Genomic DNA, 26535 nt, shown 5'->3' on the forward strand with positions numbered 1-26535 from the left:
TTCCATCTTTCAAGTGCAATAAGCATACATGCACGGCAAGTTGCAAGCATAAGAAACAGTTACACATATTAATCACAAAAACAAAAGTTCTTCACGCATGTAAACTAGGTTTTGAGCATTTTGGTTGTGTGTACAGGCCAGGTGTGTGGGCACCCTTTATAGGCAGCCTTCATTAGTGTTGGGGTCATGATGTTCACTATTGTGCCTACCTTGAGGGAATAGGGGATACTTGACAGGGCACAGGACCCAGGGTGCCAGGATAGCAATGCAACATTTTATAGAGCATCATCGGAGGGGTGAAACATCTCCCAGATCAGCAGCCTCCAAGACTCATAACTTCCACCCATGGTGGCTTCAAGATAGCATGTTGATCTAACCCACACTCTGGACTCCGCCTCAGCCCAGGTCTCAAAGTCCCTATGCCAGCGTGAATACTGTGGGCCCCCATTTGATTTCCAGGCCATGGCAATGCACCGCTTAGCGAGAATGCACGCCATGTCCATAAAATTAATGATGTGTTTATGTTGGCTATTTCTCGGGTATGCTCCCAACAAGCACTCTTTCCGTTTCCATGTATACCTTGTAACCCCAGCTTTTCTGCACACTTGTTCAATGTGGGTCCAGAAACGCCCTGCTAGGTGTCATGTAGGTGCAATGCAACACATTCAATTGAACCAATTTGAAACAGGGGTTCCTAGACACCTCCCGGGGAAAACCAAGCATGCGTTCCCACTCCCGCTCCCCTATGTCCACCCCAAAGTCTGCCTCCCAGCGTGCTTTCAACTCAGAGCTCCATAGGTTGGGTCTGTAGGACTAGCCAATATAAAGTCTGGATACCGGTCGCCAGCCATCATCCAGGGAGTACATTAAAGTCAGTAGTGGAGTCGCCTCTGGTTCTTCAGGCCACCCTGACCATTCACGTTTAGCCACCCCCACTAATCGCAAGTATCACAGAAATTGACCACTGGGCAACCCCGTTTGTTCAGTTATGGCATCCATTTCTTGAAATTTACTATTCTCCTACATGTCGCCCCAAGTAGAGACACCCTAGCCATCCCAGCATCGGACTGCAAGGTGTTCCCTGTTTCTACATACATCCACGACTATTGGGACCTCAGTCGAGTAAGGGCGATCCAGCTTCAATAACTTCAGTGTTCTGCACGACACCTTCCTGCCCAGGATAATTAATAGAGGGGTAGCGCAGAGGCAGCTCAACGGTTTGGCAGGGGCCACCAGCTGTCGTAGTAGCAGCGACTCAGATATAACTCCATCTGACAGCCACTTGGTAATAAAGCGGAGTTGTGCCGCTAAGCAATACCATTCCAAATTCAGGCGTTGCACACCTCCTCCCTTATAAGGGAGGCACAGTGTTGCAAGAGCGAACTTATGGCGGGACGAGCTCCAAAGGAATCCCCTGATCAGCGAGTCCAACAAGTGTAAGAAAGTGACCTTGATGTAGTGGTGAACATTAGTAAAGAAATACAAAAATCTGGGTAAGACAATCATTTTTATAATCACCACCCTGCCCATAGGCGACAATGGGAGCCTAGACCAGACCTAAACCATTGATCTCTGCAGGCCTTTTACCACCCATTCCGTGTTTCGTGTATGCATGCCCTCGATGTTTGCATTATGTGTACCCCTAGATATTTAAAGGATTCCGCATATCAAGGGAACCCCAACTCCGGTAAATCAACTTCGACCCCCCCGGAGACCCGCCAGTGGAAACAGGCAAGACTTCTCCTTGCTGAAAAATATATTCCAGACAGCTTAGCGAAGTTATCCAGTACCTCCATAACTATTGGTAGATTATGTTGCGGGTCCCTGAGGTAAAGCAGTACTTTGTCTATGTATAATTATATTAAATGGCCAGTGCCACCAACCCATATACCTGCCTCCTGGAATTCTTTGCGAAGGTAGATTGCTAAAGGCTCCAGTGTCAGTACGTACAGCATGGGCGATAACGGGCACCCCTGGCGCGTTCCCCTCTGTATTTCCCACGCCGCCGACACCTGCCTCCCAGATTTAACGCTTGCAATCAATGATACATGCCAAACCCAAATTCCTGCAGTACTGCAAACAGCCACTCGCAATACCTTGAATCAAAAACTTTGATCGCGTCCAAGGACACAACTGCGCATCATTCCAGGCAATCACGCAAGTTCAAGGCAGTGTTTTGCGGCCAGGAATAAAATCGTTTTGGTCACTGTGTATCAGGCCCGCAATTCCTCTGCGGAGTTGCTCCACCAATACTGTTGTCAAGATTTTCATATCATAATTTAACATGGCTAGCGGTCGATAGGATTCACATTTATCTGTAGGTTTCCCTGGCTTGGGGATAGGGATTATCATGGTTTTCTTCATACTCGCCGGAGGTTCGCCTTTTCAGTAGGCTTGTTTAATGACCTTGAGCAACACCGGGCCACAGTCGACGCACAGGAAGGGACAACTATATGTTACCATCCCCCACAGTTCATCTGCAGGAGGAAGGGAGCGTTAGGCAAACCTGCACAGCAACAATGTAAGCGCAATTATCGGTTACCTTAGTGTCATGCAATTATCCTTCACTATATATTTTTAAAAATTTTTATTTATGTATTCATTTATACTGCACGGAAGCCCAGAGGTATCAAGGCGCATACATTTAGACAAGGACGACAAAAGTTTGACAGGTCATTGACTGATTCATAGACTATCCTGGAGATCTGCTAGGGTTTATCTAAAGATTGCTGTCTTTAGCGCTTTCCTAAAGATTAGGTAGTTGATCTCGAGTCGGATTTGCCTTTGGTAATCAATTCCATATTTGGGCGGCTCGCACTGGAAATGATCTACCACGCCCGTTGCAACCCTTAAAGGGAAGGGCAAACAATTTGGCTGGCAGATTCAGATCGAGCAAGATTACTGCTTGTAGCACAAACTTAGCTCAAGAACAGCAGAGGAGAAGCATTAATGCTAAACTAGAGCCTTTACTTTCCCTCCTCTTGCAGCGATTCTCCAGGGTCTAGCCAATTCAGAGTGGTTTCAGAAATGCATCCTGATCCTTAGAGTGGCTCACTGGCCTGCATGGTACTGGTTTTCTGACATCATTCTTCTGGTGCGTCTTTCCCCCAGTTCCCTTTCCTGCCCACTGTACTTTCTCATGCAGTGACAGAAGAATTCTCTACTTTTCCTTCTATCATTGAACTTGGCAGCGTGGTGCCAGAAGTCCTAACTTGTCTGTTAGTGCCTAAAGGGCAGACCTCAATCCCTTCACATGTTCTTTGGACATTGTCTTGTCTGTTGTCAGTTTTGTGGCCTCATGCAGCGTTAAAGTTGATTTGTACGGATCTTACTTTGTGGCTATTAGCCCGATTCGAAATTATAACTGCATTTCCTTTTTATAATTTAATCCTGTAGCGAGGTGGAACCTGGAGGAATGACTCCAGCTCTTTCTTCCTATTACTGTACCTACCCTGCCTTGGATCTTAAAATAGTCCTTTCAACCTAAAAGTTGGTTTCTTTTTTTTTTTTTACTCGTATGTATGATTTTGCACTGTTTGAGTTACAAGAACGGAATAATCATAAGAACCTTAAAAATGTAAGTATGCAACACGTTGGGGAAACAGACTAGCAAGGAGTTGGGGATGGGGGAGTGGGGGAATGAGCTGGTCCTGCCATCGGCTTGAGAGATTGAGACATGGAAACACAAGTATGTTTGGCAGGCATTGTCCTGTAGATCAGGTTAAATTAAGGGGCGTTGGCTTGTTTGAGCTTGGGGAGAAGAGGCTAGAATGGGGGCAGAGGGCGCAGGGAATTGTGTTTGAGGAGAGCATCTAATGTGACCCTACATTATGTGATTCTGGTGAACAGGGTGGCCAGGGTTGCGGTGATGCATGCTCTAAAGTTGGGTCTGAACCTGTAGGCCAGTAAAGTCTTTTCCAAGAAGCCCCAGTCTAGTCGGTCAAACTCCTTATCCGCATAAAGAGAATATCTGTTTGGCTGCTTTCCCCAGCTTGATCTCTAGTGCTCTGCGGATATGGTTGTGTGGACCTGTCGACAACGAATCCCAACTGATCGGGGTGTATGAGGGAAGGGGAGGACCTGCAAGAGCATGGTGGTGAGGATCTTCCTAAAAACGTTAGTGGTGATATTCAGCAGGGCTATCGGTCGGTAGGAATCACACTTTGGAATCACGCTTGCCTTGTTTATGTAGTAAGCTCGTTTGGTATTCTGCCATCATTTGGGAGACACCTTTAGAAGACAAGAAGGCGTTGTAAAGGCCGGTCAGAAAAGGGGAAATCGGATAGTTGGAGGTTTTGTAGAAACAGGCTGGTTAACCAGGGAGAGGAGCTTAAGCGAAGCTCGTCTAGAAACTGAGATAGCCCTACACCGAAAATCCCAAAGAGATCTTGGGTAGACAGGAGGTTACTGGTATCAACGACATAGATGAACATGGTGAAGAACGGCGAGTCCTGGCTATGTCTGAGAAGCCAGCTACCGCCCCATTGACCAAATCTAGTTGTGATGATGTACCGCCTCAGAATAAGCGCTCTACCTATCCTTGCATATGGGGCCGAACCATGCTTTGGTTTGAACTGGGAGCTTTGGAATTACTTGGAGGGCTTATTTTGGAAGCACCTTCTACATCTTCCTAAGGCCATTCCAATAGCTATAATCCATTATGAGCTGGGTCTCCTATCTTTATATGTCAGTCGTGTGGAAAGCTCTACAGCTTCTGTGGAAGACTGAAATGGACAAAAGCTCTCAATAGTTTGATATATTCAAACAACGCAACCCAGATAAAGCTGATTGGGCCTTGACACATTGGCGAAACTTATGTCTTGAAAACTTAATGATATTGGGTGTATCCGTGGATACATTGAGCACAAACCCTGTGTTTGCCAAATAAATCTTGTGAGCCGATGATTGGCGAAAAACTGAAGAGATGTGAGCAAACTCAACAACACTTTGCCTATCCAACGTCAATTTTAGCCATCTTAATAAACTTCCTGGCTATCTAATAAAACCCCCCAATAACAAACAACAAGAGTTATTTATGAGATTCAGACTGAATGTGCTACCGACCAAAACCACTTTGAAAAGATATGGCCTAACACTTGACGAGAAATGTCGCCTATGTGGGTCTGAGCGCGAATCCTTGAAACACCTGACTTTGTTCTGCCCAGAACTCTATCTACTGACGATACATCTCCAACAGAGCTCTTGACTCTGTTGGTACAGATGCTGAAACATGGTGGAATCTGATATATGGAGGACAAAGATCAAGGATCATGCTTGCTTTGGAGAAATTCTTGGAGATGGTGTTAGCCAAATTAGAACAAAACTCTGCAAAATAATAGCATTAGTATTGAGCATTGAGAGAGGATGGCACTCTCAGATCCTGACATACGGGACTTTTAATTTAGGAAAAAAAAACTGTTTAAACATGTACTTTTGAAGGAATGGATGAATATCGAAATGTAAGGAAAATTGTTACTTTTGTAATAAAGGAATAAAACAAACCACAACAAAATATTAGTTGACTTATGGATACTTTCCAGGTCCCTAACCTCCTTATCTCGGTGGGTTCTGGTGGATTCCCTGGCTCTGAGAAAAGCTGAGGAGCGGGCAATGAGCTCACCCGAGAGGACCGTGTTAAATGTGTCCCATATCGTGTTCCAGGGTAAACCCAGGGTGGTTTTTACGATTAAGTATTCTTCCATCAGAGCGCTCACCTCTGTACGGACTGAGTTTTGTAGGAGTGCGTCCTTAAGTTGCCAGGGGTGTTTTGGAGTGGGCAAGAGCCTATGTATCGGAATGTCTGCCATCACAGGGGAGTGATCGCTCGGGCTTCTGATCCTCTACCCTGCCAGGCAAGGGTTCAGTGCTGGGCACATGAGGGGTATATCGAGGCAGGAGTGTGCCCTGTAGACATGCAAAGAGGAGAAATCTAGTTCCTCCGGGTGATTCACCACCCAAGAGTCCACATGATTCAGTTGGCAGAATAAATGGAGGAGAGCGCGGGCATGGTCTGATCTAGCGTTAAAAGTCGTGGTTGATAATTAAGTGGCACTCTGCAAACTCGGAGAGTTTGGCTGAGTGTTTTGAAGAAGGAATCCTGTGCTTTAATAGCGTATATCAATGCAAGGGTGACTTAAGGAGAAGAAAACATTAATTGAGGATAGTAACCCATCTTTTTTGTTGGTTAATGCTGGGGATCTAAATGGAGCCTGCATTGAAATAGAAAGTTAAGACCTCTATTCCTCCTGCAGCTATTGCTCAAAATTTGAAACTGCTAGCGGGCTGACACTGGCTGAATAGCCTCAAGGGCCTTGCAATGTTAAGTGAGGCAGTGAAAAGTGATGCGCCCAGTAACACCAGATAGAATAATAGGGACCTGGCTTCCACATTCGATTACATCTTTGTAGGAGATTGGCTTTTAACCTACGTGTCTCATTGGAGATAAAACACTAGGTGATTGTTGTATGTTAATTACTGTTTTTGGGTGGAAATCGGGCTCGGTTGACCCTGATGGCCCTACGGACCACTCGGTAAATCAGGCTGGTAACGGAATTAACTGGAATGTGAGAACTATGAAATTAATAAATGATGCATTAGTTGATTGTTTAGAAGAAATGTCCCTGATGTGGAAACTTGATACTTTGTGAATTTGAATTTTCGAACCATTTGTGGATGAATTAATAAAGTCATCTCTCTATCGACAGAAGTGTGTTCCTCCTAAACAACATAAGAAACACTGCATAAGTATGGCCAGAGTCTCATGGAAAAACTCTTTGAGAACCCAGACTAAAGCAGTGAAAAAAAGGAGGACCTGACTTTGGAAGCCCGAGTTCGCTCACATTAAGAAGATTAATCAAAATGATAAAAATTAGGTGAGGGGAAACACATGGTGTATGTATTAAAGGGATGCAGAGGCCATGCTAGGTGTCCTAAAAAATAAAAACATACAGAGATTCTGGTAACTTATCTGCGACAATGGTTTGTCTATGGGCATTTACCAGATTAATGCAGTTTTCGGAGTCTGCGTGGGCACGGCATTTCTAGACTGCCTTTGCTGAAAAACCTCTTGAGGGCACATGAGCAAAGTTGATTCAAGCTGTAGTCTCAGTATTAATCAAGAGGTGATTGAAGGCATTCTGAAGGGAAATCGGATTAGCTCCTTGCGTGCACCAGGCCCAAACAAACTCTCAAATGCCCTCTTTAAGAATAGTCCAGAAATGTTGTCCATCGGGATACCTCTCCTCTTGAGACATATAATCGAGACAAACTTCTTTCCTGACTCTTGGAGAGTAGCATACATTATCCCAATTTATAAAAAGGAAAGAGAACAAAGCCACACAATTGTAGACCAATTGCTATATAAGATGCTGTTGGCAAACTGTTTGCATCATACTTGCTACAGCACCTGGAGAAATGGGCTAATGACTCTGGAATTCTAAAGAAGTGGCAGACAGGGTTTAGGAAACATCTGTCGACCTTCCTTAATGGCTTTTTGTTGAAATGCGTTCAGTCCCTTACCTGGTCCAAAAAATGAGTCAGTCTTTATTGCCAATATAGACATCAATGCAGCATTGGACGCATTTAACAGGAAGCTTTTGTGGTTGAAGTTGCAGCCCAGGAGAATTCTGTTGGTACTCTTAAAGCTGATTATGGGTTTGCACGAGCACTCAGTAGTCCGGTGAGACTGAATCAGAGGGCAGCCTTTTCCAGAAATGTTCCTACTTTTAGAAGTGTTAGACAGGGGTGCATTTTGGCCCACTGTCTTTTTAACCTGTATATAGCAGACTTTGGGGAGTATCTGTACCCTGTAGCATTTGTGTCTCCCAAAGTTAAGGACCTTGCAGTTACATGGTTAAGTTAAGCAGAACATTTTCTCATCAAGGTTATGCAACGCAAAAAGATCAACTACATTTCAGTAGTGTGTTTTATCCAAACCCTTGGAAATTAATTTAAGGAATTAATTTATCTGGGATTTCTCATACTGCATAAACCCCATGAATCTGAGATAAGGGAGTGGGTGATAGGCAGGGCGATGGCCTTGTCGTCTCTACCGTACTACTATCTACCCTGAGATTTTATGAAGGGAAGATTGTGGCAAAGCTGCTTTATGCTATTGAAGGACACCCCCTTTGGGTGATTGATCAGCTTCCAGTGTTGGAATGTGGTGTAAAGTCTTGGGCATTCAGAACTCTTTCCGTATGGCAGCGATCCAATAACTGAATCAGTTGTCTGATTTTTATGGTAAAGATTCAAAGAACCTTTTTTAAACAATTGAAATGAATTCTATGAATTGTCTTGTAATTGTTTTTTATTAATATGATTGTACGAAGAAGGATTTAAAGATCCAAAGAATCTTCTTTTAACAGAGGAAATTAACTTTATTAATTGCTTTATGATTGTAACTTTGTTAAAGGTTATTTGATTAACCATAAACAATAAACAATGTGTTATCTACCTTGTAATCAAAGAGCCAATTGTGTCTGTATTAGATCCTTGCTTTCCACGTTTCTTCATGTTGGAGCATAATTGAACACACTCATACTTTCACCAAATATTGGGCAGTTGATCTTTGCAGGCCATTTTGCTTTATTTTGCAGTTAAGGGTAGGTCATTTATGACCATGTAACCTGAAAGAACTTGGTGTTTCGATTGACTGAATTTTTCTGTTCTTTTTAGTCATACTCTCCACCAAGCAATGATTTTAAGATTGGCATGAAGTTGGAGGCCCAAGACCCAAGGAACACAACCTCTATTTGCATTGCCAGCGTCGTGGGACTGACTGGTGCGCGCCTCAGATTGCGCCTGGATGGCAGTGACAACAAGAATGATTTCTGGCGGCTGGTGGATGCAACAGAAATCCAACCTATTGGGAACTGCGAAAAGAATGGGGGAATGTTACAACCCCCTTTGGGTAAGCATGGAAGCACTTGTGCATGCACAACAGACTGATTGGACTCCTCACTGACTCAATAAACCTGCCTCTTCAAATATTAATGATACTACATTGCAAAATATGAGCATTATACTTGTTGAACCGGGATGATTTAAATCGTCAGGTTTATTGTATTATTCTATGTCTAGGTATGTATTATTAAAAGGGTCCTTCTAGTGTTTCTAGCTTTTCCTGCTGAATATCTGATTTATTTTTGTTCCATGTTTATTCTATTTTCTAAATTAGTGTTGGTAACCTGGGTAAGTATTTTCATGAGTTTCGTTGCTGAATCATGGTGCTCTGTCCTGCACTGCATGAAGAAGACCTTCCCCTTTTAGTGTTCCTATGTTCAGTGTACAGGTTTGCTAGCTATGTTGCTAATTTTAATTTTAGACTTATCCAGCAAGGGATCCATGGCAGAATTCAAAAGCTTCAGCTAATTCCGCACTACCAGGATGGATACAGAGGACTGTTAAACATATGTATTCCCTTGTTTTTTAAAAAATAGAAACCAAAACCCGGTCAGTATGTATATTTCAAACACTTTCCCACAAATATACCATTGAGGAAATGTATCTTCTGCAGAATAAATATTCATTAATTGCCAATCACCTGAAAAGTGCTCTTACATTTGAAAAACAATATTTGCAGAAATCTACATGCATACCTATTAATTCACAATTATGTCTCTTTATTTGAGTCCGTTCCCGTCAAAAGATGACCGTGAAGGAAGGCACGCCTTCGATGTTCAACCCATGTCTCTTACATTTTACTATACAATAAATTCAGCGCAAATGTATTGTGAATACTATTGGCCTTGACTATTAAATGGCTCTTTCAAAATGTGATGGATAAAAGGTTTTTAATTCATTAGGACTACTGCCATTGCTTTGGGCAGTCTTCAATAAGATTGTTCTTTATCACATTAGAGCCATTGCATATCAGTTTGGATGTATGTATGGGATGAATAAAGCTCAAACCTAGTTGAAAACAGAGCGCTGTACATAGATAATACAGCCAGGGGTTACAAGTAGCATGCAGAGGTAACAGAGGAGCATTGATGGATAGGGGGACCAGAGGACTGGATAGCTCTAAATTGTCCAAACAAAGGGTTGAATGGAGCCGACAGTGATTGACGAGATGTTTTTTGATGAGTATGGTCTTCAGGTCCTTCCTGAGTATAGGATGGAGGAGGCCAATGTTTTCTTCTTTAACTTGATTCTTAGACAAGGAAGATAACCAGAAAAAGTCCTTTGTACTGTTTTTGTTTTTCCCTCTCTTGCAGTGCTTGTTTCTGATGCTTTTGCTGTGGTTCACAGCCAGTTAAAGTTGTACTTTGGTTGTGACGTCCAAGGCGGCCTGACCTGCATGGCATGGTGGGCCTAACGTTTGGTCTTTCGGTCCTTGAGTGTTTTAGCTTTGAAGAGCTGACAAGCTCGACAATGGCCCTCATTGTGGTCCTGTGCAAGACAAAGATTGCACACACAGTGCTTGTCTTGCCACAGAAACCTTTTATTGCAACTTGGGGCAGAATTTAAATGACTGTCTTCCATGGTTTTCCAACGCCACCTGTGATTGGCGCACCACAATGCCATGTCCCTCCCCCTCCGCCTTTATCCGTTGGAAGGGGCACCGGCAGGCGAAGCCACAGGAGAGCGAAGGCCAGGAGCTAAGGCCTAGCACACTCTCTGCGGCTCTCCGCTGCTCGACAGCGTCGACTGCGGCCATAGGAGATTCGCTTCAAGGTAAGAGTCAAGGCTCCACCTATAACCCTATCCCATCTAATGTCAGTTCCATTGAACGAAGAAACTCGGTTATGCTCCTGCATAATCGCCATCTCCCCGTCAATGTGCTGCCCTACTCTAAATGCCAGATCAGCCCGCCTCAGGGCTAGAACTCACCGCACCTCCTCCCTCAGTATCCGGCCAATCCCACAACCACTAATACCCGCTCTTGCAAAGCTGAGCAGTGAAGTTGCCGATACCCATGCACACATCACGTGCAATTCGCTTTCAGCAGACAGCCCCTCACCAACCACAAGCTCGCCGAACGGGCGAGTGCACTCAAGGCCACACTCAATGCCTGCTAAGGCACCGTTCACCCCCGGCGTACCTCCTAATATCACACGCCGCAGGTCCGGAGCCTGGCGGGTCCACCACAGACTAAATCTGGACATGCTCCTTTCGTTCCTCCTCCTCAGAGCATTATCACCCATGACTGCAACCCATGCTCCGTGATGCCAGACAAACGGTGTGCCATGCCTAACACTGCCTTAAATGTGATTGCACCTTGTGCCAATGCTGCCTTAAATGTGATTGCACCCTGTGCTAATGCTGCCCTAAATGTGACTGCACCCTGTACTACTACTGACTTAAATGTGACTGCACTGCCCATCATCACAAATACTTCAGACACACGGAACACGACTTTCCCTCCACTGCTATGTGCCCTAATCAACTCCCGGTCCCTACCAGCACACGCCTTGGATGTGCACAACCTCATAGTCAAAAACAAATTAGACATCCTCTTCATTTGTGAAACCTGGCTAAACGAAGCATCAGGCCCTGCCCTATCCCTTGCTATTCCCGAGGGATTCACCATCTTTAGACAGGATCGTACGTCCCACAGAGGTGGTGGAGTTGCTGCCATCGCAAGGGAGACACTCACAATCAGGAGAGTCCAGGCGGACCGGGGATCAAGCTCTGATTACCTTCTACTTAAGCTCAATCTATCACCTAACTGCACTATTGCCTTCCAAATTGTCTATCGTCCTCCCGGGCCCGGCTCAGACGTCCATGATGCCCTAATCCATTCACTGTCTGACAATCTTAAGAAAACTTCTAAAGTCATCCTTCTAGGAGATCTCAACCTCGGCCTAAACGACCCCAGTGACCACAATGCCACTGCCTTACGCAAGGCCCTCTCCACTCTAGGTTTTTCCCAGGCAATCACTGCCCCCACCCACACCAAAGGCTGCACGTTAGACTGGGTCTCACACCACAACTGCTCACTAAATATCAAAGAGATCGCTCCCATTCAGTGGTCCGACCACCACAGCATTATATTTGACATTAACACCTCTAAAGGACCCCCCATGCCGAGTGCTCCTCTTCCTGCCGCATTCTCAAGAAGTTCTAAATTGATCACCAGGGAAAATCTCACTCCATACCTTCTGGTGTCTGCACTGCTCCCCCCCCTTTAGCAATGACCCCACTATTCTTGCCAATGACTTTAAAAAGAGCATCACTCTAGCCGTAGACACGGTAGCCCCACTTACCCTCAAAAAAGCAAAGAAAGTCAAACATACGAACGCCTGGTTTACCCAGGAGCTCCTACAGTTGCGATCAAAGAAGAGAGCTGCTCATACTTCTTGGAAGAACAACCCCAAAGATTCCACTAAAGCTGCTTTCAAGGCACTGTCTAATGAATATAAGACAGCCATTATCAAGGCCAAAGCCCTATCCTTTAACACAAGCATAGCCAACGCCAAATCCGCCACCAAAGACATTTTTGCCATTTTCAGAGAGCTTGAAACCCCCACCTCCCCTCCTCCCACTCTTGCTAAAGACGAGGCTTGGTGCAACAAAATTCAATCGGCCATGCTCGAGAAACTGGACACCCTGCACTCCAAAATCCTGGCCCAACAAAGGGCTCTTATCGATATCATAGTCAACAGCCACAGCCCACCCTCACCAACCACCGATACCAACCAACCCCCTCTTTTTGAATTCAAGGACATGATTGAGTCTGAAGTCATTGCCCTCCCCACGTCTATCAAACCATCTAACTGCAAAGGGGATGCTTGCCCTGCGCAGGTCATCAAGAACTGTGCAATCCCTCTTGCGCCTTTTATCACCGCTTTCATCAACGCATCCTTCCAGTCTGGCCACGTCCCAGCTGGACTCAAAGAAGCGTGGGTCGACCACTCCTCAAAAAACCCGCCCTAGACCCATCGGTCCCAGGAAATTACAGACCTATCACCACTGTCCCATTCCTACTAAAAATTTTGGACAAAGCAGCTTACCTGCAAGTGCAAAAGTTCCTGGAGGACAACCACCTCCTAGGGCTTCGGCAATCCGGCTTCCGGCCGCGACATGGCACCAAAACGGCCCTCCTTGACCTTAAAAATCAGATGGACAATCGTAGAGATGCAGGCAAGCCAGCACTACTTCTCCTGGACCTATCTGCTGCCTTTGACCTTGTTGATCACAAGACCCTATGCCACCATCTCGTCACCGCAGCCAATTTCTCCCCCAGGGCCTGTAAATGGATAACCTCCTTTCTGCAAGAAAGAGTAATGAAGGTTTTTTTCAGACACAGCCTCTGCCAATCCCAGCCAAATTCAGTGCGGCTTCCCACAGGGTTCCTGCATTGCCCCCACCCTCTACAATCTCTTCACGAGGCCCCTCTTCAACATTCTGGACGCCCTGGGCATCTCATAGACCAACTATGCTGACACTCGGGTGCTCATCCCCATCTCGGGTGATTACACATCTGACCTTAGCACCCTCAACTCCATCTACTCCACTATCCAATCTTGGATGGCAGAAAACTGGCTATGCCTCAATACTGCGAAAACCGAACTTCTGCTTATTGGATCCCCGCCCACCCTGGTCAGGCTGGACAAGCAATACAGCTCCTTCACCGTTGACAACATCCCCATCCTAGTCTCTCAAACAGTCAAAACCCTTGGTGTTTACTTGGATCCGAACCTGACTATGGCCAGGCAGGTCAATGCCATAGCTTCTGCCGCAGCCTACCACTCTAAATTGCTCAATGCCGTGAGGCCATATCTCTCCCAACAGAACTGCCTTACGATCGCCAGGGCAATAATCGGCCCAAGGCTTCACTATTGCAATGCCCTACTCATAGGAACATCAGCGAAAAACCTTGCTAAACTACAACTTGTTCAGAACAATGCCCTTAGGGCTGCCACTGGCACTTCACGCAGGGACCATATCTCAGGTCTCAGAAAACAAGTCCACTGGCTCCCAGTCAAGGAAAGAATCATATTCAAAACCCTTGCCCTGACGCACAAATGCCTCCATGACATGGCCCCACCTTACATTGTACAAAGGATCGCCAAACCTTGCACCACCAGGCCAGCCAGAACAGCATATGCCAACATGATTACTGTTCCAAAAACCAACAAAGCACGTGCTGGTGGCACCAGTTTCCCCACCATGGCTGCCACCCACTGGAACACCTTACCACCACACCTTAGGCTAATTGAATCCCATGGTGCCTTTCCTAAGGCCATCAAAACCAAGCTCTCAGTGTAAACCTGCAGGCCCCACGTGCACATCCTAAACAATCTGTATGTTTACTGCTAATGTATGTACCAATGTGTTCTATAACATGTAATTTCAAGAATACTTGATGGGCGGAATTTTGTAACCCTTAAATATGCCTTCTTATGATCAGTTTTAAGCGCCTCAATGCCCTTGGGCTGTAGAGCGCTCTACAAATGTAAAAAAAAAAAGAAAAATGGTTTAAAGGAAGGGCAACAAGGTGAACATAGAGAGAAGAAATGGGAATATGAATTCTCTTAGAGAGCCTTAAGAAATGTCCACCCCCCACTCTTCCCTACTATTAGGGCCAAGGCTGAGGTGTTTCGTCGAAGCAAAGTTTTTGTTCGACGATCGTCCTTTCCACTGCCGTCAAGATGCATGTCGAAAGTCGCTGATAAAAGGATAGAGTACTAACACTAATTATTTTACAATCTATGGCGTTAGCCGAAATAGGAACTTTGCGATTAAGCGTCTGCCGATGATGGGGGGAAAAAAACAATCTGAGGGACCTTGACGTCATACTAGGGATAGTATTACTGGCACGCTCTGTCGATGTCGCTTTTTTCGAGTTTCGAAAACAACAAATGTAATATTCCACAGCTTCCACTAGATGTTGGCCTATGCATAGCATGTGATCTAAGGAGATTCCACAAGCCTCGGAAATATATATCTAAAGACTCTTCCTTTTCAACAGGTTTGACATTGTTGGTATTGATTTGCTGAAAGGGTTGGAAGGGAGGTCCTCATCGGAATGGAAGTCCTTATCCCCATGAAAGGAGTCTCTCCCAATGAGGTCTTGCTTGCTTCTTCGCCTAGGGAGGATATCGTGTAGCAGGCTCACCTCCCTAGCAAGGAAACGCTCCCACCTCGGGAGAAGTGACTGAATTCCTCGATTTGTCACACCTGTCCTCTTCAACCGCTACATGGAACCTCTAAGGGAACATCTTCTAACAATAACATCAAGATGCATCAAAATAAAGGAACTGCAGCTTTATCTAAAGTATGTCCCTCATCCAAGCCTGGATGTCAAACCCCTACTTGAAGCTCAACCCGATAAAGACCAAATTCATTCACCTAGGAAACCCAATCCAACATGCTTCAGTACAGAACTTCCTGGCTGTAATGAAGTTCGACACTCTCACATCTTATCTTTATCCAAGTTCAAAATCTCTTGGCTTTACCATTGACTCAGACCTCTCATTCAAAGCAAATTTCCCCAAAACGTAAGTAACCGCTTGCATTGCTGTCTTTTTGGACGGAGAAGGCAGCGGGGAACCGATAGATTGCTAGGTGCTAGCCCGTATCCCCAATAGACAGGCCGACGGCACTGTTGCGGGGACGACACCCGGCGGCAGTAGCAAACATATGCACTCACACCAAACAGATATCCCGTGGCTGAAATTAGACAACACCATCCTCGACGCGGTCAGACAAGGCTCCAAGGGGACGTCCACAAGTTCCTTGTCCTCTGGGCACTCTATATCGCCACACGACAGGCCCCCAAAATCGCTTGTTGAATGCGATACGGTCGCTGTGCCTAAAACACCAGCCAAAAGCAGAGCGTCAGGATGCAGCTTCGGTCCGCACTACCTCCGAGTCTCGTCATTGGACTCCCTTGTCGGAATCCGCAAAAAGTTCCAGTTCCTCAAAATTATCACAACTGGTCCAAAATCATGTCCCAGAGACGCTTCTCAAGGGGAGGACGTCGAAAAAACATACCACCAAAAGCCACCAGTCCACTAAAACTCACCATTCCCACAAGGAGAAAAGTAGTAATACACCTCACAAGGAAAGCAGTATTTATTCCCAACAGGAGGGTACCCTAGCAGGTGCTTTAAAAAAATGAGCAACCTACTCAAACACCACAGACACCCATATCTGTACCGTCTTTAACTTCCATTCCTAGCTCCACCCAATGGTCCTGCGAGGACATCGACAGGGTAATGCGCAGAATGATCTTCATAGCCAATTACTTTGAAAAGAACCCTAAAGCCTTTCACAACCTACAGAATACGCCAGCCACTACTGCCGCATCCACCACCCTACCCCCAGCAAAGAGGCAATGCCCAGACTCCCTTTTGATTTCTCCCCAGCTAGATCCAATGCATTATGATCAGTATGATACTATTTCAGACACTGAACAGCAGGAGACCCAAGTAGGGGAGGATCATTATTTCGATGAGGAGGACGTCTACATCATGCCCTCTCCCAACCTTGATGCACCAGTGGCAGATTCACCAGTGGACAATCAACCCCAGTTAAATGACATGCTCTTAACAGCAGCTGAGCATTTTCAAATCCAAACCCAAGAGACTCGGGTGGATAAAGATTTTGTGGAGGATATTTTAGGGGATAAGAAGGCTGTGACCCAGTTCATACCCCTCCTCCAATCTACAGAGGAAAATAGAGCCATCACTAGACACGCCTAGCCAAACAAGGGCCATAAACCCACGTATTGAAAAGTTGTACGGCTCTGTACCTACAGATCCACTCTATATAAGGGTCAATTTAAGCTTGACTCGTTGGTAGTGACTACTACACGAAAGAGGGCAGGAACACTGCTAGCGTCCTCTGAAGTGCCCCCAGATAAAGAAAGTTAAAGTTATCATCTAGGGAGAAAGGTGGCCACCTCAGCGGCCTTCCAGACAAGGATGGCGAACAACACCACATTATTGGCGAGTTATAACTGCCATAAGTGGGATGAGTTTGCAGCTCTAATGGCATCAGCACCTTGACCCCTCAAGTCACAACTCTCCCTCACATTAGCGATGGGGAAAGCAGTATCAAGCTGAATCCAGAAAAACAATCTTGATGCTGCAGATAACGCAGGCAGAATCATCGCAGAGGGAACAATATTGAAACACCATGCATGGCTTTGCCAGTCCGGTTTCAAAATGGAAACTCGGGCAACGCTATTAAACATACCAATAGGGCCTCATGTCCTGTCTGGGAAAGCCGTTGAGGATGCTCTAAAATCGGCCAAAGAGGAGTATAACACTCTCAAATCCCTAGCCCAATTAACCAATAAACCACCAGGCCAAACGGGCGGAAGTCATTTTCGCCGCTTTCGAGGCTAAAACTCTCACAGGGGTTTCAGTTGTGGACAAGGCCAGGGCTCATCCTGGGGAAACAGAGACAGGCTTTGCAAGGTTTTCAAAGTGGCCAGTGCAGATCTCGTGGACTGGGGAGGTTCTCCACTTACAGAGGTGGAGCTACACGATTTATAGTCTTTCCATCTATTTATTTAATTTTTTCTTCTTCCAAGGTAACATCAAATCATTTCCAATGAATAAATGTGCATCGAATACATGTTTTTTTTTTTTTTTGGGGTAGTCCCCCAAACCCTAAACCCCTGTTTTTAACCCTTAAAAACATACCAAAAACAAATGTAACCCTTTACCACCCAAACATATGCATTCTCTGCATATTTTTTCTTTGGAACAAATTCAATGGAAAACCATTTGATGGAAAAATGTGTGATGGATAGTCTGCATACCGAGCTACACCTCCTAAACAATGACCACCCGCTTCAGGTCCCCTCCCATGCCTCTCCAGTCAGAGGGCGAATAACACACTTCACCACGCATGGGAGGGAATCACCTCAGACAAGTGGGTGCTATCTATCGTAGCGGGTGGTTATTGCGTGGTGCTACTTCAACGACCCTCAAACCATCCGCTGTGTCAAAGAAACACCACGAAAGAAGAACAACGCATACTTCTTGAGGAGGTCGCAGTGCTCTTACTCAAGGACGCCGTAGAAATCTTACCAGCGAACCAGGTAAACAAGGGTATCTATTCAACTTACTTCCTTGTGCCAAAAAAAGATCTAACAATGCATCCGTATTAGACCTTCGCCCTGCAAACACCTATGTCCACAAATATTCTGCATGACAACGCTAAAGTGGGGGGATTACATGGCAACATTCTATATGAAAAATGCTATTTTCATATTTCAATATTCCCAGCGCACAGAAGACCCTTGCCCTTCAAGACAGGGAACCAGCACTACCAATTCAACATGCTACCCATCGGCATAGCATCCGCTCCAAGGCTATTCACCAAGGTACTGGCGGTGGTGGCCGCGCTCCTGCGCAGGGAAACAATCCCAGTGTACTCCTACCTGTACTGCCTAATCACCGGTGAATCTTGCCAAATTTGCAGGTGCAACACTCAAGGAACCATAAACCTTCTCTTACAATTGGGATTCTCAATAAACGAGAAATAATCAAGCCTTGTGCCAAACAGTTCCTAGGAGCTGTCATAAACACGGAAGAAGGGCTAGCCTTTCCATCAAAGGAAAGAGTTCAGAAAATGCTACTGCAAAAACCTCAGTATGAAGATGATCACCAGATACGCGTACACAAAGCAATGCGTTAGCTCGGCATGATGACATCTTGGATTTACCTGGTCCCACACGCACGTCTGCGCATGCGCCCCGTGCAGGTGTGGTTGGCGAAACAGTGGTCTTAGGCAAGCGATCAGTGGGACGATCTAGCGGTCGTCTCCCAACACTAGTAGAAAGCCTTCATTGGTGGACAAAGGAGAATCTCTTGAAGGGAAAACCCTTCCACGATCCGGTGGTGCAAGCGGTTGGTACGACAGATGAGTCACTCTACAGGTGGGGGGCACATCACCTTCACACAGCACATGGTCTGAGGAGACACATCACAGCAAAAAACCACATCAACCTGCTGGAACGTCTAACAGTATTCAATAGGCTTCAAGCATTCGAAGCACAGCTGACAAATCAGTCGGTACAGATCCTCACCGACAGCACCACTGCAATGTTCTACATTCACAAGCAGGGGGACACACATTCTCCAAATCTGTCCAAGCTAGCACAAACAATATGGACATGGGCACTCAGACGGGGGATGTTCCTATCTTCCCAACACGTTCCAGGGGAACCCAACACCCTAGGAGACTCACTGAGCAGAGATACCCTACCAGAATAACACGAGTGGCAACTAGACTCAAATGTCGTAGACCACATATTTTCACAGTGGGGTTACACCACGCTAGTCTTGCTTGTTACAAAAGAAAACAATCAATGCCCAGACTTCGCATCCAGGTTCCCCCAAACACGTTCCGAGGGGAAAGCCCTATGGATGAGCTTGTCAGGGAAATTTGCTTACGCTTCCCCCCCCCCCAACTCCTATAATGAGCAGGGTGGTGAACAAAATTCAGAGAGCAGATGGCACTCATTCTAGTTGCTCTTTTATGTGGGCAAGACAACCATGGTATCCACATCGGCGTAAACTGGCGATGTGTGACCCCATCAAACTCCTGTGCCAGGCCAATTTACTGATCCAACACTGGGGGATAACAGTATATCCTCAACCTCCATTCAATGAACTTGGCCGCATGGCTCCTGGGATCATAGTTTGGACATCTAAATCTCCCATAAGGGTGTATGGATATCCACAAGGAGGCCCGTAAACTAAACCCCAGCCACTGTTATTTCAACAAGTGGAGGAGATTTGTAATTTGGTGCCTGTCTAAACAAATAAAACTCATATAATGTACCCCATCCCACATTCTTAACTATATGCTCCACTTGTTGGACTCAGGGTTAATATTCAACTCTATAAAGGTCCACCTGGCGGCTTTATCAGCTTACACCACCTCTGGGAGTAAACTATTGTGGTGGAAAGTTCCAGTCATTAAGACATTCATGGAGGGAGTAAAAAGACTCCACATTCCAATTTCAAACCCACCGCCAGGCTGTGATCTCAATGTAGTACTCGCAAAGCTCATGGGACCTCCTTTTGATCCTATGCATAAGTCAAGTCTTCAATACCTGACATACAAGACTGCCTTCCTAGTGGCGATTACTTTCATAAGAAGAGTTAGTGAACTGCAAGCATAGTCAGTGCAGGACCGATTCTTTGTCATACACAAGGACAAATTGGTTTTACGTACACACCCTAGGTTTTCACCGAAATTAATTTCCAAGTTTCACGTGAACAATCCATTGAGCTACCTGCCTTCTTCCAGAATCCAGCAAGCTCAGCTGAGAAGAAACTCCATACACCAGATGTAAGGAGGGCGGTCCTTTATTATGTAAACAAGACCAGACCACTTATAAAAACAGACCAACTGTTTGTCTGTGTAGCACCAGGCAGAGAAGGAGATAGTTTTTCAAAGAATGCCATCTCCAGGTGGATAGTCAGATGCATACAGCTCTGTTACTCATTATCAAGTAAAACACTGCCTTTCACACAAAGAGCTCACTCCACAAGGAGTACAGGACCTACTTTGGCCATTATCACAAGCAGCTACATGGAGCTCAGTACACACTTTCACTCAGCACTACTGCATTGGCACTCATTCCAAAGCAGATATACAAGTGGGGCAAGCGCTTCTTAAACCTCTATTTGCTGCTGGACCTTCTCACAACACACCACCTTCTCCTAACACTGCTCACTAATCTATGCATAGCATGTGATCTAAGCAGATTACACAAGCCTCAGCAGGGATACATTACTCAACGTAATTGGATTTCTGATGCTGGTATCTGCTTAGGTTCATATGTGCCCACCCTTCCTCCCCTTGGAGAGAAGGTGCATGGATGTTTATATGAGCTTATCTGATACATATCTGCTTTGATACATCTGTACATATGCTACACTTCATGCTACCTCATCTCAGAAACAAAACAATCTGAGGGACCTTGACGTGTGTAGGACCATGGGTACAATGGACGTCACACTAGGGTTCCTTTTCAAGTTTGGAAAATAAAAACTGTAATACTCCGCAGTTTCCACTAGATGTCAGCCTATGCATAGTATGTGAATCTAAGCAGATACAATTTTCAGAAATACGGTTACGGTGAGTAAAGTATGCATACCAGGTACTTGGACAAAGAAAACCAATAGAGTCATAACGAGTATGACTAAGACACTGACCACACATCGCTGTGGAAGCCCAAGAGCAGTGTCATAAAAAGAGGAAGAGAAGGAAGTGTCATGAGAGAAACCCAGGAGTTTCAAACTGGCTGCAGAGAAGACACTGGTAACTACAGGGAAACACTGCGTCGTAGACCTGGGAGGAGCAGTGTAGTGTCGACAACCAGGCTTCCCAGCTTGAGAGAGATGAGTGAGGAACAGTCAAGTCAGATACATCCCCACAAGGGGGCCTTCGAGAATGGAGCGGTGGCAATCTTTGGGAGAGGGGGAACCCCCAAACTCTGCTGATACCGCTGAGAGAGGGTCACACTGGAGTGTGGTAAGCGTGTAGAGAGTGAGGAAAACCTGAACTCTGCTGATAACACTGAGAATGGGTCCTGCTGTAGCAGGACGAAGAAAGAAAAAATAAGGACAACCTGAGATGCCAGAAGAGTCACATAACCGAAAAGAGAACGCCAACCTGGTGGCATAGTCTTGGTACAGACAAGGTAAAAGGGAGAGCGGGAGACCTGGGGAGAGAGGCACATTTTAGCCAGTGTGACGAATCAGCTTCCGGTGCACCAGTGGTCCAGGGATGAATATTGGTATCTAACCCATCTATCAGTCCCACACCTTTAGTACACCAGAAGGGATAAGAACAGATTAGAATACAAGTTAATTATAAGACCTCCGTGTCCAATTGTGGTAACATGGATGGAATGGCAGGCTTATCGCCGCAAGGTCATGATCGTTGGTTGGTTAGCTGCAACACAGCGAAAAATACAATTATTACCCAATGATGAAAGGGACTGTCCAGTCAAGGTTGTATATTATTACTACAACAGACAGGTCTAGCACACTACAAATATGACCACCCTGTAAAGGAGCACAGAGGACAGTTTCATGAAAGAAAGGGATGCACTCTGGATACTGATAGGAACGGAAAAAATTATCTTGTTGCAGATACCTGTAAGCTCCCCCCATACCAATGATGTGACACCACTCAACAATGTCAATATGACTGCTGCATCCACTGACATGCCACATCCAGCTAATGCCATGAACAACATCACCTACAACGGAGATCCATCAATGCCCACGCCCTAGACATACACAACTTTATTACCTCTCAGAGCATAGGCATCCTCATGATAACTGAATCCTGGCTACACGAGGCAGCAGGACCAGCACTCTTCTTCACATTACCACCAGGGTACACCATCCTCAGACAGGACCGCCCCACTAAAGTTGGAGGCGTAGCGCTAATAGCCAGAGGCTCCCTCTCTATCAGAAAATTCGACAAAGATATGGGCAACAATAGTGACTACCTCCTCGCTAAAATCAACCTCTCCAGCCACTGCACCATATCTATGCACCTTGGCTACCGCCCCCCAGGTCCTCTAGGTGACTTCCAGACAGCCCTCACCCACCTCCTCTCAGACAATTTTAGAAACTCCACTAAATCCATCCTACTTGGTGACCTCAATCTTGGCCTCAATGACGCCAAAGATCCAGCAGCTAAATCTCTCAACACCACACTTAATACTCTAGGATTAAGCAACACTGTATCCAGCCCAACCCACATCCAAGACCGTACACTGGATTGGATAGCCCACCACAACTGCCCCTTCAGCATCACTGGCAACGCCCCCATCCCATGGTCCGACCTCCATGCCATCCACTTAAATATCCCTACTGCCAGGAACAAACACCCTCCCTGCCCCCACCCATGCCCAAAACACTCTCAAGGAGCTCTCGGCAGCTCACTAAGGAAAGGTTACTTCCCTACCTACAAGGACCAGCCTTCTTCTTTTTTTTTTTTGTTTTTTTTTGTTTATTAACCCAATTTGTTTTTTTTACACTATTTTTCTGTCTTGTGAAGGCTCCTCAAGACAACACTCCGGATCAACGAGACGTTTCCTTTCTCAAAAGTTTTCTAGAAGTCAGGTAGTCGCAGAGGCCATTTACCAGGTGCCATATGGGAAGAGACGCCTGGAGCGGTGGCTCTTTTAAGGGCCAGTTCCAAGAATTTTGCTGCCAATCTCGACCATCTGGTGGAGTCACCTCTAATCAGCCGGAACCATATGTTTTCTTCATCTAGGGCTGAAGGCTTTGTAATGAGTGGTTCCAAGTAAGCCTGCCTTTCCAGCGCTAATGCTGTGCACGATGTAAGACGATGGCGGACTGTCTCTACTTGATCCACAATTCCGCATAGGCGGCAGTTCGAAGCTGACGCAAGAGCTCTGGTTGCCAAAACTTCCCTGGTGTGAAGTAAGTTCAAATGAGCAAGCATATATACTTTCCGCAGATCCTTGTCAGGGAATTTTTCGCAGTACCTCAGGTGGGCCTTTAGTTTGTTGTGGCTTGGTGGGAGATGTTTTAGGGATTTGTACTGGAGAATTTTTCCATTTGTGTTGATCCAATCTTGTTTGTATTTTCTTAACCTGCTCTACTAGTGGTTTGCAGGATCCTTTACTGATTTCAGCGGCCACGACCAGATAAATCGGAACAGCACTTGGCGTCCGGATTTTTCTGTAGAGCAGTATGGCACTTTGCATCACCACTGAAGCCAGGGATGGTAGACCAAGATGGCTGACATTTGGACTGATTCTGGAAGGCCTAGCACCGATTTCCACAGGAATCCCTCCAGCTTAGTCCTAAACTCCACGGTGAGGTTTAGGTTGGCCGCCATTCCATATGTAATCGCAGGGACTACTTTTGATTTGTAGAACTCTAGTGCCGGCGTCCATGAGAACTTTACGAATTTACGGTCCACTGCACGGGTTTGTGCTGTCAAATTTCTCATCTTAGACCACAAAGAATTTTGAAGGGAACTTTCGCTAAGTGTGTTATCTAGCTGAACTCCGAGATATTTGAATTCTGTGACTGCGTCGATTTTTGTTTTGTCCAAGAGCCAGGATGGACAGGCCTTACTCTTCTTGGGTGTTTTGGAGAATGACAGAATTTTTGTCTTGTTTTTGTTGATTTGCAGATTATTGCTTTCCATGTATGCGGACAGGTTTGTGAGTTGCCTCTGCAGGCCAATAGCCGTCTGGACCATCAGGATCAGGTAATCTGCGTACCATAGTCTGGACACTTTGGAGGTTCCAACTTTTGGTGGGAAGGATCTTACCATTTTTTCAGATTCTTGAAAATCACCAATAAAGGCAATAAAGAGGGGTGGAGCCAAAGGACAGCCCTGTTTTACGCCACGCTCCGTGCTAATCTGGTCTGAGAGAAGCCCTTGCTGATTTAGGCGCACTCGGAGCGAGGTTGATGAGTGAAGTGCCATTATTGGGTCAAGAATCGGTCCCGGGCATTTCCAAGAAGTTAGTTTAGACCATAGTTTTTGACGGTCTATAGTGTCAAAGGCCTGAGAAAGGTCCACCATTGCCATGTGGACCGTAGGCGCTCCACTCTTCATCTTTGCTTTAATGATGTTCAAAATTACCAAGTTTATCGCTGTACCAGCGCCCTTTTGAAAGCCAGTTTGAAAGATGCCGGCTGCCGGGGAAGTACAGGCCCAGCCTTTAAAGTGTCGTAGCAGCAGGGATGCGAAGATCTTACCAATGTCGAGTAAAACTATAGGTCTTTAGTTTCTTGGGCTTTTTCTTTCCTCCTTTTTAAAAATTGGTACCAAGACTGCCTCTATCCAACTTATCGGAATTTGTTTAGTTTTTCGGCAGTGGGTGAATAGCTCGCCGATCGCTTGAGCCCAGGCTTGCGGGAATTTCTTGAGATCTAGGTTAGTCAACCCGTCAGGTCCCGGGGCCCTGGATTATTTTAAGTTTGTGATAACTTCCAGGATGTCTTCGATATGCGACAAGTGGATCCATGGAGCATTTATTGACGAGAATTGCGATGGAGATGAGTTGAGAGGTCGTGGATAAAGATCTGTGAAATGCGAGATCCATTTTTGTTCTGGGACAGAGTTTGAGAGTGAATTTGCTTTCTGTCCATTTATACTCTTTAGCAATGACCAAAAGTCTCTTTTGTTTCTTGAGGCCCAAGTGTGTAGCATAGCTTCGGCATCATTTTGATACATCTTCTGCCTCTGTTGCTTGAGCCTGGATTTGTAAAGCTTGTGTTCGGAGTGGTACATGGTCCACGCTTCAGTTGATTCTGCTCTTGATGCCAATTTTTTTAACTTGTTCACTCTGTCGTTTTTCCGCCACCTCCAAGTTGAACGTGTGGTTATGAGTTTGCTGAGTGGTTTTTGCCTGTGAAACTCACTTTATGAGGGGCCAGCAGAGTTAGATATTCAGGTCAAACTTCTGGCGTGTCATTGTTTGCTTGGGCAAATTTCGTGATTAAATTGGCCTTGAAAGATTTAACATTGTCCAGTGTTAAGTGTAGTCGATTATTGGTTTAAATTTGACTCAATGGCTGGAGTGTAGAGGAGTTTTTTTGGGGCAGCCCCCCTCCACGACATATAAAGTAAATTATGATCACTCTATTGTTTTTGTGACTACAAAGTCAATGAAGTATGGAATCAAACCCTCCGTAATGAAGATATAGTCGAGGGTGGCAGCCGAGCCTGGCCTTTCCCACGTTAGAATTTGGGTTTTCTTCTCCTGGAGGGACGACACATTGTGGAACTTTCTCGTCTTCATTAGGTCGTACCAAGCTCGCCCTCTTTCATCCTCCGCGAGGTGGTCATAAGGCCTTTGTCGTCAGCCGAATTTTCTCCGCATTTAGCATTCAGGGCCCCACATATTATGATGTTTGGCACTTCTCTGTCGAGGGTTAGGTCGTCGATTGTGTTGGCGACCAGAATACAGAATTCTTTGATGGTTGTTTTGCCCGGGTTCCAATACAAATGAACTATACCCAATTCGGAGTTTATCCAAGAGTCACGGGCTCAGTCTTGATGGAACCATGAGGTCAGTGTAGTTAGCATGCCATACTCTTCTGTGATTTTCCCCTTTGGTGTAATCCCCGAACCCAGGCGAATTACTGTCAGTAGGCCTGCTGATAAACTGCCAAAAATAGACTTGGAAGCCGGCAAGACTTAGATTGCAAATCCGTCCATGGAGGGTTTTCCCAGGAGCCATGTTTCTTGGAGGCATATCGCCTCAAATGAGCTCAGATTTACATCGCTTGGTGTAGTAAGTGGCGGTGGCCTCTGGTGTTCCATGATGCCATATGGAAGATGTTCTTGCTTAGGTGGGTCTGAGGTCCGGTTGGGTGTGTCTTCGTAGGTGTGGGGCCTTGCAATCGTTGCTAATTCTTATGATTGCGGGAGAAGGTGTCGGCTATCCATCTCCACGGTTTGGACGCAGCTGATTCCTTCGGTTCCAACCTCGACGAGGACCCCTTTATTTCCGTGTGGGCTTCCTTCCGGGTACTTTCAGCGTGTCTTTTTTTGGATTTTTGGTGTTTCATGGTTGTTGTCTGTCCAATTCATTGCGTGGGCGGCGTGGTA

At 45.8% G+C, this 26535-nt stretch overlaps 1 protein-coding gene across 4 annotated transcripts in view; it reads left to right on the plus strand.

The window, feature by feature from the left end:
* The window catches only part of SCMH1 (Scm polycomb group protein homolog 1), a 1232539-nt gene that overhangs the window by 266861 nt on the left and 939143 nt on the right, over positions 1-26535 (plus strand). For 3 of the 4 annotated variants that reach the window (XR_011279630.1, XM_069623049.1, XM_069623050.1), the window contains one exon: positions 8677-8911. Coding sequence is in view for 3 of the 4 variants with exons in the window: in XM_069623049.1 (XP_069479150.1) it covers positions 8677-8911 (235 nt within the window). In the remaining variant the exon portion in view is untranslated. Of the gene's footprint in view, positions 1-8676; positions 8916-26535 lie in introns of those variants that run through there. The other variant, XM_069623051.1, reaches the window with a different exon arrangement.

The sequence above is a fragment of the Ambystoma mexicanum genome, chromosome 11, assembly GCF_040938575.1.
Source record: "Ambystoma mexicanum isolate Mex_15411 chromosome 11, UKY_AmexF1_1, whole genome shotgun sequence".
NCBI lineage: Eukaryota > Metazoa > Chordata > Amphibia > Caudata > Ambystomatidae > Ambystoma > Ambystoma mexicanum.